Here is a 14,031-nt window from a genome sequence, read left to right as displayed (position 1 = left end):
CTATTGCACTTCTGTCCTACTTTGGGGTTACTCACAGGCAGCTGGTTGGTCACTGTTTGAACAAAATGCAGGGTAAGGTAGTCTCTTGGTCTGATCCAGCATGACTCTTATGTTATGTACAGCATACGTATATTTTATATATTTTATATACATGCACATGTATGTGAACATGTGAGAGAGAGAGAGAGAGAGAGAGAGTGTGTGTGTGTGTGTGTATACACACACACACACGCTGCATATAGTAATGTCAATGAAATTTGAATTTAGACGTAAGTTTATAATATAAAGTTCCATTATAAAATAGTATGAGTTTTGGATGCTTTCTTCAATGTAAGCCTAAACTGAAGAGTTCAACTGCATAACTTCAATTGCATTATCTCTGCATTATCTCTCACATTAATGTGTGAAACAAACACCACAAATTACTTAAATGCATTCTTAAGTGACAGGTGGAAATGTCTAACGATTATAAAGCTAAATAAAATACCAACCTTTGATTGCTTAGTTGAGATGGAGATATGTCTATCATTTGTGGATAAACATCTTCCCTTACTATCTTATTATGATGCTCTTTATATGTTAGTGGAGGACACTCATCCTTAAAACTCAACTGGTCAGTCCGTTTTTGTGGAAAACTTTCATTAATACTCCTTGAAATATCATCCATAGCAGCATGTTCTTCAAAACTCAGCCTCTTGCCTGTTTGAACCAAAGGTTAAAGGTAAACACACAGAGAGAGGTATTTAAAATGGCAGATAGAGATGCTTCTGAAATATTGTTCTCCGCATTATAATAACTGTCCTTGCCAGGTAGCCAGTCTTCTTTGCATAAAAGATTTTTCTAAGATGACATGAACTTCTAAAAATGCTTTTATGTTTAAGGGCTCTAACATTTCAGCTGTGTAGAAACCTTTCTTTCTAAACTACGTGTAAGAATGTTTCATATCCTGCAGCTTTAATAATGACATCAGGTTACACAATAAATGCAAAAAAAGGAGCCCAATCAGAAGGTATTAATATTTTTTTTAAATAAAAAACAACAGTTAATAGGTTCTCTAAAGCAGAGCCTCTCAAACTTTCTTCCTAGAGGACCTAGCACTAGCAGCAGAAATGCGCCTTCATTCAGGACCAACCAGTTGATCCCACCACATGACAGAATATTCCCTCTGCCTTCTCAGATAGGATCTACTCTTCTTTTTCCATTTTTATACTGTCACTACTTATTGTATCTTGTACACAGAGTAAGGGGTGGAATTGCTTCAAACTACTACCTGCTATTATCCCCAAAATAATCCTTTCTGTTATGCACTCAACCAAATCCCTCCCCGCTCACCTAGAGGTCAGGTTAAAGAAACTATTTTAGAATTTGGTGCACCATAGTTGCAATGGCTTGAATCCTGAATGTGCTCCCGCCAGCAGGAAGATTCCCTGAGCAAAGTTCTACTCACATGATACTCCTACCAGTGGAGGGAGGACGGGGAATAGAGCCAACTGTCTCCAATTCCCCCTTCTCCCCGCAGACTCTTATGCCCTTCTAAAATCTGTTTTGGAGGACTGGAGGACCCTCTAGAATAGGCGCGCGCACACGCACATGTGTGCGTGCATGCGTGCATGCAAGGAGAGGGGTGAATCACCAAGTATTGCTTTCCTTGGCCTTCCATCAGTGGTATCCTCTATTGGAGGAAAAGCCTTCTATAGATGGAGGGGGCCCTTCAGTTCATGGAAGGCTAATGTAGGATCCAAACTAATATATTAAAATACAAATGCCTTAATTTTATATGACCTGCAAGCTATTTCAGCACTGTGGACTGAAATCTGGATTTCAATTCTTCAATTAGGCTGACCTTTTTAAAAAGAATTTGTTTTTAAAATATATTGGTAAAAAGAATTATATAGAAACATCCTTACTTGCATTGGGAAGAAATACTTTATCAGGGAGAAGATTTCCATAAGATGCAGTTCTAAACAAACGTGCACGAGCATTACTGACTTTTCTGATCTCCTCTGAATCCAGCAGTGGTTTAGGAGGGGAAATCTGATGCTCTTCATCGCTTGTGGTTGATGATAGCAGCTTTGGCTTCTGTTACAAGACAAGATCTAACTTAACATAAAGCAAGTCATACATTGTCAGAGACAGAAGAGTGGGGATCTGCAAGATCATGATTCCTGCCATAATCTATTTATTTTAAAAAACAATTCTCACAGAGGTTCTCCCTGAGCTACATAAAACTTTAGCCATGACTGAAAAGGCCTTGTCCTTTATACTAGGCACAAAACATAACAGCCTACATAACTTTAATCCCAATAGTCAGGGTTGTGCATATGGTGCCATTCCTCAAGACTGCAGAAAAATTGCAAAATGTGGTAGTGCGCACAAAATTCACCTTTCTGAAAAATCTTACTTTCCATTTCTTATAAAGCAAGTTTCTAGTACTTATGGCTGCAAAGGTCTACTTACCTAAACCAGGTGGGACATATTTACAGAATCTCAGAAGCCAGAGAGATGGCTGAATAAATTTTTAGTGGTAGACTGTCAGCTTAAGTGTCTGTATAATTTATACAGATTGCAGAATGCAACTTTTTTTGGTATCAAATTTTGACAGGGTACAGAGTACATAGAGTCCTGCCAATAGAAAATACGCACATGGTCCAGTGGGCTGAGGCGTGCACAAGAAACAGGTCTCAATTCAACTGATTCAAAGCTGGAAGCATGGAGACTGGAATGAAAAGGCCCATGTTAATAAATGAGTAAAGGAGACAACGGCTTACATGTTTTCCCCACAAAAAGAACCTTCTATGTGCACTAATGGAGTGAAAATGCTACCTCTGCCAAATTGCTTAATGTACCTCAAAAGCTCTTTCTTGGAATGCAAAGCAAAAGACAAAAGACAAGTTAGAAAGGAAAACAATAGGGCTAAGTATAGGCCACAGTACCTAGCCTAATTATTTGATGGAACAAGAATTAATGCTGTCTCACTCTGGATCCACTCTATATCTACTACTGAGGAGCTAGAATGGCAGTCCATGCAGCAATGGTGCTTCTCCTGTAGAAGAAATTCCTTTAGGAATCACAAAATCAACAAAAGCAGGAGATGAGTCTTCCAGACAGTAAATCAGATGAGCTTCAGCTTCCTCCTACATGCACAACCTAATAATTGTTTTGGACGACAATTAACACTTTCTTTTGAAAAGTTGTTAAAAACACTTCAACTATTTCTAGCCTAACTTTTTACGAGCTACACACATATAGCAAGAAGGATTTACTCCTTGTTGAAACACATGGAGAATTGTATGTCAGCCTTTTTACTTTTCTGACCCTCTTGAATCAACAGTGATCAACATACAAAGTGTTGATCAACATACAACATCACCTGCTCACACAGAATCCACGGTTATAGCCCTTCCCTCCAAACCCCATACCTAAAAGCAGACGGTGGCCTATTTTCAGGTGTTCTTGAAGAAGCAGATCCAAAAAGTTTCCTTTGTTCCTCTCTTGGTGTAAATGGTCTTTGAGTTCTTAAGGTCCTAAGTGCTTTCCGTGCTTCATTTATGATCTCAGCACTGGTCTTCTGAACAGCTAATGAAGGTCTATAGAAAGCTTCTGAATATTCTACATTTTTATTCTTTGAAGGCTGCATTTTTCTGCTAGAAAGTAGTTTGTAGTAAGCACTCCACACACTGCATAGAAGAGACAAGACATATAAAATTATGAGGGGCTTATTTGCAATGTAAGTTTTTCAGGGTTCAGATCACACGCTGATGCACATCTAACACCCGTGGTTCCACTGCAGTGGTCATTAGTCCATGCTGCTCAGCCATCTGTCTGTACTACAGAGTACCATGGTCAGTCTAGCTTGTATGCCAGCAAAACCTACGCTATTGCAGGATTCTCCAGCACTGTATTGTCCCTGCTGTTACTGGTATATTTGTGTTACATCCTGCTACAATAAAGCAACAGCAATAGAACATGCACACACAGCCTTAAGACATCAAGACCCATAATAAATATAGGATAATTTCAGATATGTCCTAAGTACAAAGAGCCTATACACGGTATAGGATTGCCCCATCAGGCATGGCTGTGTTTCTCCTAGCCCGCCAGATGTTGGATACAGAATTTGCATAGGCCCACTCCTATAAAGTCCAATGTGCATAGGCTCAAACTGTGCTGTCATTTCTTAAATGTGAGGTCAACATGGTTTCTTCATGGTTTGAACCTATATGTATTAGCCCTATGCAAATATCATGCCCAGTGGACGGTGATTTATAATGCAAACATATTTCATTTGCTGCTATCAGTTACATATTAGAGATAGATGTTTTATGTATATGGATGCTTGTGAACCATACAGAAGGTAACTGCAAAATGGATTTTTCACATCTGGCTTACTACATACGATTTTCAATACCAGTTATATACCAACAAGACCAAAGATGCTCAGTAATGCTATAACACCTAAACTATGAGCTGTACAGCAAATGTTCCTCTGTTTAACCCCCTCACCCAAAACAAACATCAGAAAATCCAAATATCACCTTCATATATCATTCAGTCTCATCTCATGCATTCCTGACCATGGTTCACACATGATTTGACATCATGATTTGACATAACATGGTGTATAACTGGGTGAAGAAATTCCTCTCATTAGACAAAAAGAAAGCATAAAGAACCTAATGCTGCAGCCAACAACAGGAAAAAATGCATTCAGCACCAGTAAAGACATAGTAATAACTTCAAGTAAAGTTGACAGCACCATGTCCATATCATTCTCGTTGTGTGGAGAATCAGATGTGTGGCTTCTGCTATAGGACATGCTATGAAGAACAGCCACAAGAGGGGTATCCAAACAGTGTAATCTGGTGTTGTAGCACTGTTTGGGTTCTTGTACATTCCAAACCTAGAAAAATTATGGATTAAGAATGGAGCTAAGAGCCACCTTCAGGAGCTGAGAGCCTACCTGCCCGCAGGTTACAATCACATCTTCTAGCAGGTGTGCCTAACCTACTTGTCTTCTTCCAAGTTTTCACAGGATGTGACCTGTCTTTTCAGGCATAGGAAAGAAAATAGCACAAAAGACATGCATGTTATTTCAGGACAACATCTCTGTTTTACCAGAATGTTTGACCATTCTAATAACTCTATATGAATTTGCTTTAATTCAGTACTCGGCTATATCAACGTATCATTCTCTAGTAGCACAGGATGTCAACGAATGCAGACAAAACCTATTTATACAGAAGAACCAAACCATAAAAAACATTCCTACATCATGTACATTGTTTCAGCATTCAGTCAAAGAGAGCGATCTGACTTCTGGAGGAACTGCCTGACCAATAACCCTCAGATCTGGAATCCATGTGACTAAGGATGGAAAATAAACGGTAGGCTAAGTCTCTCTGCCTCTCTGAAGAACATTTCCTGATGTTATGCATTTTATTTATTTCAGGTTTATAAGCCAAAACAATTTAGAAGAAGAAATTTTAGAAGCAGATAGCAGAGGGAAATTAAAAAGACACGCGTTTCATTATGAATGTGTATATAGGAAATAAATGGTTGTGTTAGCAATAATAAATGATTCCTCATTTATCCAGTTTTATGTCAGAACATTAGAGCCATAGTAAGGAAGATCTCAGATGAGATTAATACACACATGAAAATACTATTTCACATGATGATTATTTGGAAAGGAGTATTGAGGAGAGGGACATTTTGTTCTACACATTGTTTACATAGTATGACATATTGAGCATTTTTGGTCTTTTCAGCTTACAAATGATAAATCCTAGATTTTAAAGCCAACTTTGAAAAATCCACTAGGGGGCTATTGAGATCTACTTAGCTTGCGGGAAGAGGGTTGTTGAAGAGGTGGTATTTTGTCCCACAGAGCAGCATTTAGGTTCCATGATCTCCTAACATACATTAGAAGCAGATAGCAGAGGGAAATTAAAAAGACACGCGTTTCATTATGAATGTGTATATAGGAAATAAATGGTTGTGTTAGCAATAATAAATGATTCCTCATTTATCCAGTTTTATGTCAGAACATTAGAGCCATAGTAAGGAAGATCTCAGATGAGATTAATACACACATGAAAATACTATTTCACATGATGATTATTTGGAAAGGAGTATTGAGGAGAGGGACATTTTGTTCTACACATTGTTTACATAGTATGACATATTGAGCATTTTTGGTCTTTTCAGCTTACAAATGATAAATCCTAGATTTTAAAGCCAACTTTGAAAAATCCACTAGGGGGCTATTGAGATCTACTTAGCTTGTGGGAAGAGGGTTGTTGAAGAGGTGGTATTTTGTCCCACAGAGCAGCATTTAGGTTCCATGATCTCCTAACATACATTTGGGGCATTCTGGAAAGTGTCTCATATGTTCTATCTGGGCTATGTGAGAATATATCCAGTGTGATTTCCAAACTTCCATCTGTATACAACATACTTTTTGTTTTGTTAATGTGTATTGTTTACATTCTACAAGTTCTACCTTCAATACGTGGCAGTTATCTGGAAAATGGTGCTCTCCCTGGAAAGTGCAAAGCTCCTTGCAGTACCAGAGCTCCAATGATCATTATCCCTAATGTGTTATTATTAATGGCAAAGAACCCATGAAGCAATACTGGGACTGTAAAACATATCTTATAAGCAGGAAGGAAGTCACACAAACAGATGCACAAAAGATACTCACCAAAGGCTTCACTGCTATACACTCTCAGGGCTCTCTGAGTTCATAAAAAAACTTCATTAGATAACCATAAAAACACCCACCAACTGAAGATTTGGTGAATAATACAGTGATGATATCTCAGCAGGACCTGAATGATAAAGGGAAAACATTTGCTGTCAAAACAAACAAGACAAGTTATCTGTGCTATCTAGGGATTGTTCTAATAGAAACCAAACAGCGTTGCTTTCCATTAGAAAATGTAAGCTGAGACTACAGCCAAAAAAACCAAACACTAATATCCTACACAGGATGGATCATCGACTAAAAAAATGCCAGTCCCAGACAGTCCATATATCAATGAAAGATTCCTTCCACATTTATACAGCTTAAGGCAACATGCCAACTCAACTACTCTATAGATACCATCTGCAATCCAACTGGAATATTTATTTTTAATTTTCCACCTCTATTGCATAAAAAAGGCCAACTGAAATCCCAGTAACATTTGACAAGGCTCAAGTTTGCTTACTGCACTCAAACACAACCAATATTTAGTTGTTTCAAGACATCCAAACATCTTTTCATACCCTTACTGTGGCCTGCCCTATACATGCATACCCATCACTTGATCTCTGCACTTGATTACTGTACACTTGATGACTGGCAGTGAAATGTGTGAACCGACTCCACTGAAAAGCACTGTGTGTGAGGTGGTATGGGGAGATATGAAAGTTCCATCTGTAATGGCCTATTCACACATTTCATCACTTCATGGCCAACATGAATGTGTGAACAAGCCCATACTTGTTACACAGTCTCCATCTTTCCTGGAAACAGACACACCATATTCTTTCTCCTCTCACATAAAGGCTTTACTTGCTGCTTCCTTCTCCACTGATTCTGATTTTACTCCCTGAACTAGTTCATTTGTAACCCCATTTGAGCTCATCTATTTGAAATACTGTCTCTTCAAATCACAGTATGTTTCTTCTCATCCTGAATGGTATATACTCATTTCATCTGGCATAAGAAACAGAGATGTGGTTCACACAGCACACTGCAATTCCTGGGTTGTTTAACCCAACAATTGCCGGGGGCAAGTGAAGTGACAAGCACACTGCCTCCCATGCACTTGTCATTTCCACTTTCAATTAACAACCCAAGAACACCCTGTTCCTGGGTTATTTTGTGATGTGCGAACCCGGAAATTCTGGGTTGTTTATGGGTTAACCCAACCTTCGGCAATTGTTGTGTTAACTCTGGGTCGTTTAACTTATAAACAACCAAGAGTTTTCCAGGTTCCTATGTCATAAAACAATCTGTTCCTAGGTTGTTAATTTAAAGCAGAAACGATGAGTGCATGGGAGGCAGCATGCTTGTCATTTTGCTCATCCTCAGCAATTCCTGGGTTAAACTATGCAGGAATTGCAGCGTGACTTGCAAACTGGGTTAGACAGTATAAGTAGAATACCTGGCCAGGATCTATCTTAACTCTCACCAATTGCACTTTCTAGGAAGCTAGAAAGTGTCAAACTAGCTCTTCATTCCAAAGGGGGCTTTGGCTTGGATTTCTTAAACAGAACAAATGCAGAACAAACTGCTTTTAACACTCAAGAGAGTTTCAGAAGCAGCTTGCAATATGGCCTCAAAGCAACTCCTATGCCCCTATGGGTGTGGGTTTCAAACTGTCTACCTACAGCAAACAATTTCCATGCCAAGCTGAATGCCAAGGAGCCCCCTGAGCATCTGTGTATTGCCAAGGATTCGGGGATACATACTAGAATGCAAGTTCAGTTCATCCAGGGCACTGCCCAGGCCTCTTCAGGCTCAATGTGTGCTCTGGAATACACTTGACACTCCCCCAAGCCTAGGCTTTGCCAAGGAAGATCATAACAGTAGGATACTGCCTTCAAAGAAGACTTGTCTGCCATTACTTCTTTTCTCACTGAAGAATCCCTAAATCTTCTGTGAAACTCTCAGTGGTCTCCTGTTTGAAAATGACTGCTCTAAAAGACACTCTAACAGGGGGAAATGTGGTTGAGAAACTATATCTTGAGCAGTACACAACTGAGCCGGAGGAACTTATCAGACCTTTTTATAGCCACAGGCTGTGCTAAAAAAGATGTAAGCATTAGTACTGCAAGTCTTACTATTCCAGAAATAGTGGTGGTCATCTCTTCTATCACAAACTCCAAGCTGGAGTCAAGATTTCTGCCTTCAAGCACCAACAGCTGGTTACATATTAATTATAATGCCTGTACACATTTCAGTGCTATAATCTAAAGTTAAATTAGCCTTGAGACAGAAATATAAACACAAATCCATTTTCTTCTTTTTGTTTCCATTTCTACTATTCTCCCTGCTGCACTGTGAAGTTTTATAACATCTTCTTGACAATTCTTATGTTGCTGGTCTCCAGTCTTTGAAGAAGAATGAGTCATCTCCTTCTATCGCAAAATCCTTATGTTCTGCTCTAGAGATATATCATTTATTGGATTTTAATATTTGCTCTCTTTTAATTAAGTAACTGGCAACCTGGGAGACATGATCACATTCTGTGCTGCAGCACCATCATAGCCCATGACAGGTTCTAATTAAGTTTCAATCAAATCTCCTTTCGATCTTAAATTGTCTGCCTTACAAACAGTTATGATGGAGGCGTTGATTGCACAGTCATAGTCAAGCCTGCAAACAGACTTTCATTATAAGCCGTTCCTGTCTTCTTTCTTGCCACTTTTTTGACCACCTCTCCTCAAACTGAACTTTACAGTTATCTTTTATTTTTTAGGACATGCCATAATTTCCTTTAAAACAAAAGCACCATATTTTAAAAGCATACCATTAAATATTTATGTTTTATTTGAATAATGGAGCCATGTTTCCTTAGTCTGAATGGAGTTCTATGGAGGTAGCACCTTCATGCCTTAAAAAAGCAACCCCTAATTTGAATTTTAAGAGCAAAAGTTATAAATGTTACTAGCAAAATAAGAGAGCTGGATTTTCCCCAGTGCTCTGAAAAGAATGTTTAAAAACATAACCAGTTACAAAATTCTTTCTTTTTCCAAATAGTTCAGACCCAACATACCTAAGAGACTACCTTTTCCCATGGTCCCAATATCATAAGCAGCTACAAATATTTAGAACTAGGATGTTACGTTAGAAAGTAATCCTGTTTGGCGTTTCATTCGCTCTGTTAAGACATCACACCAAACCACGATTTGTGCTGACCATTCTTTAGAAACAAAACCCATGATCTGAGCTTTTAAATATACAACAGGCCAACGATAGTTTGAAGTTCCTTGTCTGCTTTCATTTCCTCTCTTCTTATCAATCAGGTTCATAAATTCACTCCTATCTCTATAATGCAGTAGTTTCTGGAGACTGTGCAACAGCCATAACTACGGCTGGTCAATTCAGACATCATGCCAAACCACAGTTAGCCCAAATCATGGTTTGCCAACACTCTCTAAATCATGATTTCCAATTCTGACTTGCTGGCTTTTCACAAACCATGGTTTGTCAATTCAGAGAACATGTCAAACCACAGTTAGCCTGCAAGCCTATACACACTTACCTGGGAGTAAGTCCCACTGAATTAAATTGGGCTTACTTCTCAGTAGACATATATAAGATTCTTCTGTTAAGCTCCATTAACTATAGTCTGGTGCGATGTCTGAATTGAGCCATGGTGTACCTGCAGCTAAAACAGCAAACATTTCATTAGTCCTCCACAAGTTGCAACAAATAATTTTATCAAAGTGGTTCACTTTTTGCTGTTTGTTTTTATGTCTTTTTTCCCTGTTCCATCTATGTTGTACCAGCAGATTTAATACCTAGACTGATATATTCTCAATATTAATTAAGCTATGACTATCCTATCAGTATGAAGCAATACCCTTGCTCTAAAATGCAGCATTTCCATCAAATGAAGGGTAGATTGGCACTGCACTTTTAGTTAGTTAACACTCCTGTAAACACTCCTGGATCTGAAGAATTTGCACATGTACAGTTGTAAATTAGGACAAAAGTGTTCTTAACAAGCCACAGATACTACACAGCCTCACTGTCCTTGCCAAATACTTCAACCTGTGTGGGCAGTTCATCATTAAAAGGTAAAGGTAAAGGTGTCCCCAACCAGTCGTGTCCGACTCTAGGGTGTGGTGCTCATCTCCATTTCTAAGCCGAAGAGCCAGCGATGTCCAAAGACGCTTCCGTGGTCATGTGGCCGACATGACTGAACACCGAGATGCACGGAACGCTGTTACCTTTCCCGCCGAAGCGGTACCTATTTATCTACTTGCAATTTCTTGCTTTCGAACTGCTAGGTTGGCAGAAGCTGGGACTGAAGACGGGAGCTCACTCCGTCACGCAGCACCCAGTCTCGAACTGCTCTCCTGCCAACCTTCCAGTCTGCAGTTCAGCGTCTTAACCACTAAGCCACCGCAGCCCCTTAGTTCATCATTAGGGACCAACAAGTGGAACCTGCAATAAAATATTGCAAGTTATCAACAGCCCCTAACAGGTTCCTTGCATAGGAACCAGGGGGTGAGGAGCAATTTAAGGAGAGGAGATTTTTTTATGTTCTATCCCCCAAGGATGGGCACATTTTTTCTGTTCCATCCCTGCTGTGCTAAATAGCACTAGAGGGTTCAGGTTTACAGTTAGCTGCCTGACTTGAATCTGAACTTGCTATTGGTATATAGCGGGGGAGAGGGGTCTAGAGACTGTGAAAGGAAAACCTGTCCTTTCCCCCTTTCTTTCTTCCTAAAACAGCCCTGTATAGTCCAGGGAGTGGAGTTTTTTTTAATCTCATAGCACATGTCACCCCAAATCTAATCCCCCCTTCCAGAAGACATACTTGAAACTGTTGAGGATTTGAGCAGGTCCATTCCTATTTCTCCTCTCCTCTCAACTTTTCCTGATTTCCTGACACCCCATATACATCCTGAAAGCAAACAGGTCCATGTTGGGCTGTTTCTTTTCTTAGGGAGGTGTCTTTTAATTTACAGACTTACACACTTCTTCAAACCTAGGGAGCCTCTCCTCCCCGCGTGTGCAGAAACCACTCCCTTGACTTTGGATGGCCATGTTTTGCTTCCAAATTGATGGGCAGACACTCAACCATCTGTATTTGCTGTTAGTAAGGGGCCAATTTAGTCAGCTGGAATAGGAACTAATGATCAGAGCATCCTTTCTGTTCCTTTTGTCCTCAGTTTTCCAAAGCTTTTTAAGGGCACAATCTCCATGATTGGCTAGGGAATGCTGGGAGTTGTAGGACCTTTTTTTGTTGAAATATGCATAGGATTGCATCCTGAAGGGTACTTTAAGATGGTAAATATCATGAATGTCTAGCCTGGCGCCCCTTTGGGACTTTGATGATTCCTGAAACAATTACTGCTACTCCAAATGGATCAGAAAGATCATTACAGGTGGTAGAGCTTTCCCACCACTTGTAGTTTTAAACCAACGTACTAGTTGGGGCCACTCCCTAAATATATCTTACTCTCCACCATGTTACACACACACACACACACACACACACACATACACTTTCGGGGCAGAAGCTGTCATGTGCTCACAGTCTATGGCAGCCTTCCTCAATCTGGTACCCCCCCAGATGTGTGGGGCTGCAACTTCCATCATTTCCAACCAGTATGGCCATTGTTTTGGAACAATGGGAGTTGCAGCCCAACACATCTGGAGGCCACCAGGTTGGAGAAGGCTGGCCTAAGGAATGTGGCTGCTTCAGTGTTCTCAGCTGTGAAAGGAACTCAGCTACAAAGAAATATCACACACTTTAAATAGATGGGTTTAGAATCACTCCCAAGATGTCATTACTATTTCACTCAGAATTGAAAAGCTCCAAATTGACACACCACCCCGACAACAAATCTGTTTGTACACGTTATGTTATATATAGGCAAATTCAGGGCATTGTGTATTTATTATGCACAAGCATCAAGATGTAGAAGCAACTCGTTAGTTCCAGCATGTTTGACTTGGTTTAAGAGAGAACAGAGGCAATAAGTACACTTCTTTATCTTTTAGGATGTATTGTCAATATCTTTAGCTATTTCCCTGTTTAGTTTTCAGTATCTTCTAGGAATCAGTGCATTCTGATAGCCATTAGCACGTCTCAACTGTAGTAATTGCTATCCAAGATTCACACGTGTGCCAGCGCGGGTGGGCACTTGCGATGCCAGCAGTAAGGCCTAAAGCGGTCTGGTAACACAGCGAAGTCCAATACCGCCCCGCGCCCCATACATATATACATACACGGAAGCAGCAGCCGGGGAATCAGGCCAGGCAGCCCTTGGCAGGTTCCAGGCGCCTCGTTCCCTGCAAACCGGCCTGGCAGACTCTGTTACCATAGCAACCCCACGCACGCACAGGCCTCGCTTAGCCGCACCGATTCCCTCGACCCGCCACACACCTTCGGCCCGTGTCTCCTCAAGGCTGCTGACGGGAGGAACTTTATCGAAGAGCCTGGGAGAAACGGGCGGGCCGTCACACCAGCCTGGGAGAAACGGGCGGGCTTTCCCCCCGCCGCTCCTGTCACTGCCGGTACGCCGTGAAAGTTGGCAGAGGGCGCCCGCCGCCGCGCTATTCTCGAGCATGCTCAGTAGCAGCGACTGAAGCAGCTGCCCTGATCCCGCCCATAACCAGTCCTCGCTTGCTCATACCAAGCATGCGCAACTACTCTGAGCGCGGTCAGTAACCGCGACGGAAGCGGGTAGGTTGCCCTCGCTTGCTGAGGGGCTCACTTAACTCTGATCCGAAAACGCCGCTGTGCGGGCGGGCGAGGTGTACTCAGGGGAAGGAAGCATGGGTATTTTGCATAGAGCCCCTTACTCACTGCTTGGGCAGGCGTATTCTCTGGCTGCGTCGTTATCCCGTCCTACACCCGCTTACATAGCCAGCTCCGCACGCGCTTCTCACGTCTATTCGGTTGGGTTTTCCCCGACGCCTTGGGAAACCACAGCAGCCGTAGCTGCCAGAACAGCCTTTACCCCGAATGCTTGTCTCTCTCCCTCTTCCTTGCAATGTCTCTTTTCCTTGCTTCCTCGTTATAACTGCAGCATCCCTGTCTCCAGTATTATGACCAGTATTTTTCTAAGCAATCAAGTTTAAGGACGTTAAGTTTCTCCCGTTATATCGCTCCTCTTCTGCTTTCCGGCGCCTCCTGTGAATATGCAGGACAGGACACTGAAGTGGGTAGCACTTAAGTGCTTAGGATTGTGCTGCATGGGGCGTTTCCGCACGATGTTGATCAGCTTTTGGTAGGAGTAACAGAAAATAAACAAGGCTTTTTTCTGCTCACTGCAAAAAGTGCAGATGTAATTCTACAC

At 41.1% G+C, this 14,031-nt stretch overlaps 1 protein-coding gene across 7 annotated transcripts in view; it reads right to left on the bottom strand.

Moving 5' to 3' along the window:
- ARMC2 (armadillo repeat containing 2) overlaps positions 1-13,303 on the bottom strand; it is a 63,788-nt gene extending 50,485 nt beyond the window's left edge. Inside the window, exons 1-8 of one of the 7 annotated variants that reach the window (XM_084827241.1) lie at positions 13,116-13,259; positions 10,257-10,382; positions 6,704-6,830; positions 4,961-5,044; positions 3,420-3,677; positions 2,644-2,716; positions 1,908-2,079; positions 492-699 (exon numbers count right to left, since the gene is read on the bottom strand). In XM_084827241.1, coding sequence (XP_084683367.1) covers positions 492-699; positions 1,908-2,079; positions 2,644-2,716; positions 3,420-3,637 — 671 coding nt within the window. In that variant the 5' untranslated portion in view covers positions 3,638-3,677; positions 4,961-5,044; positions 6,704-6,830; positions 10,257-10,382; positions 13,116-13,259. Of the gene's footprint in view, positions 1-491; positions 700-1,907; positions 2,080-2,643; positions 2,717-3,419; positions 3,678-4,960; positions 5,045-6,703; positions 6,831-10,256; positions 10,383-12,958 lie in introns of all 7 variants that reach the window. The other 6 variants (XM_084827237.1, XM_084827243.1, XM_084827240.1 and 3 more) reach the window with 6 other exon arrangements.
- Positions 13,304-14,031: the final 728 nt, after the last annotated feature.

Source organism: Heloderma suspectum, chromosome 1, assembly GCF_057233095.1.
Source record: "Heloderma suspectum isolate Gila_16-S chromosome 1, 16-S_ref, whole genome shotgun sequence".
In the NCBI taxonomy this organism is placed as follows: Eukaryota; Metazoa; Chordata; class Lepidosauria; order Squamata; family Helodermatidae; genus Heloderma; species Heloderma suspectum.
This window is presented reverse-complemented; position numbering and strand designations above follow the sequence as displayed.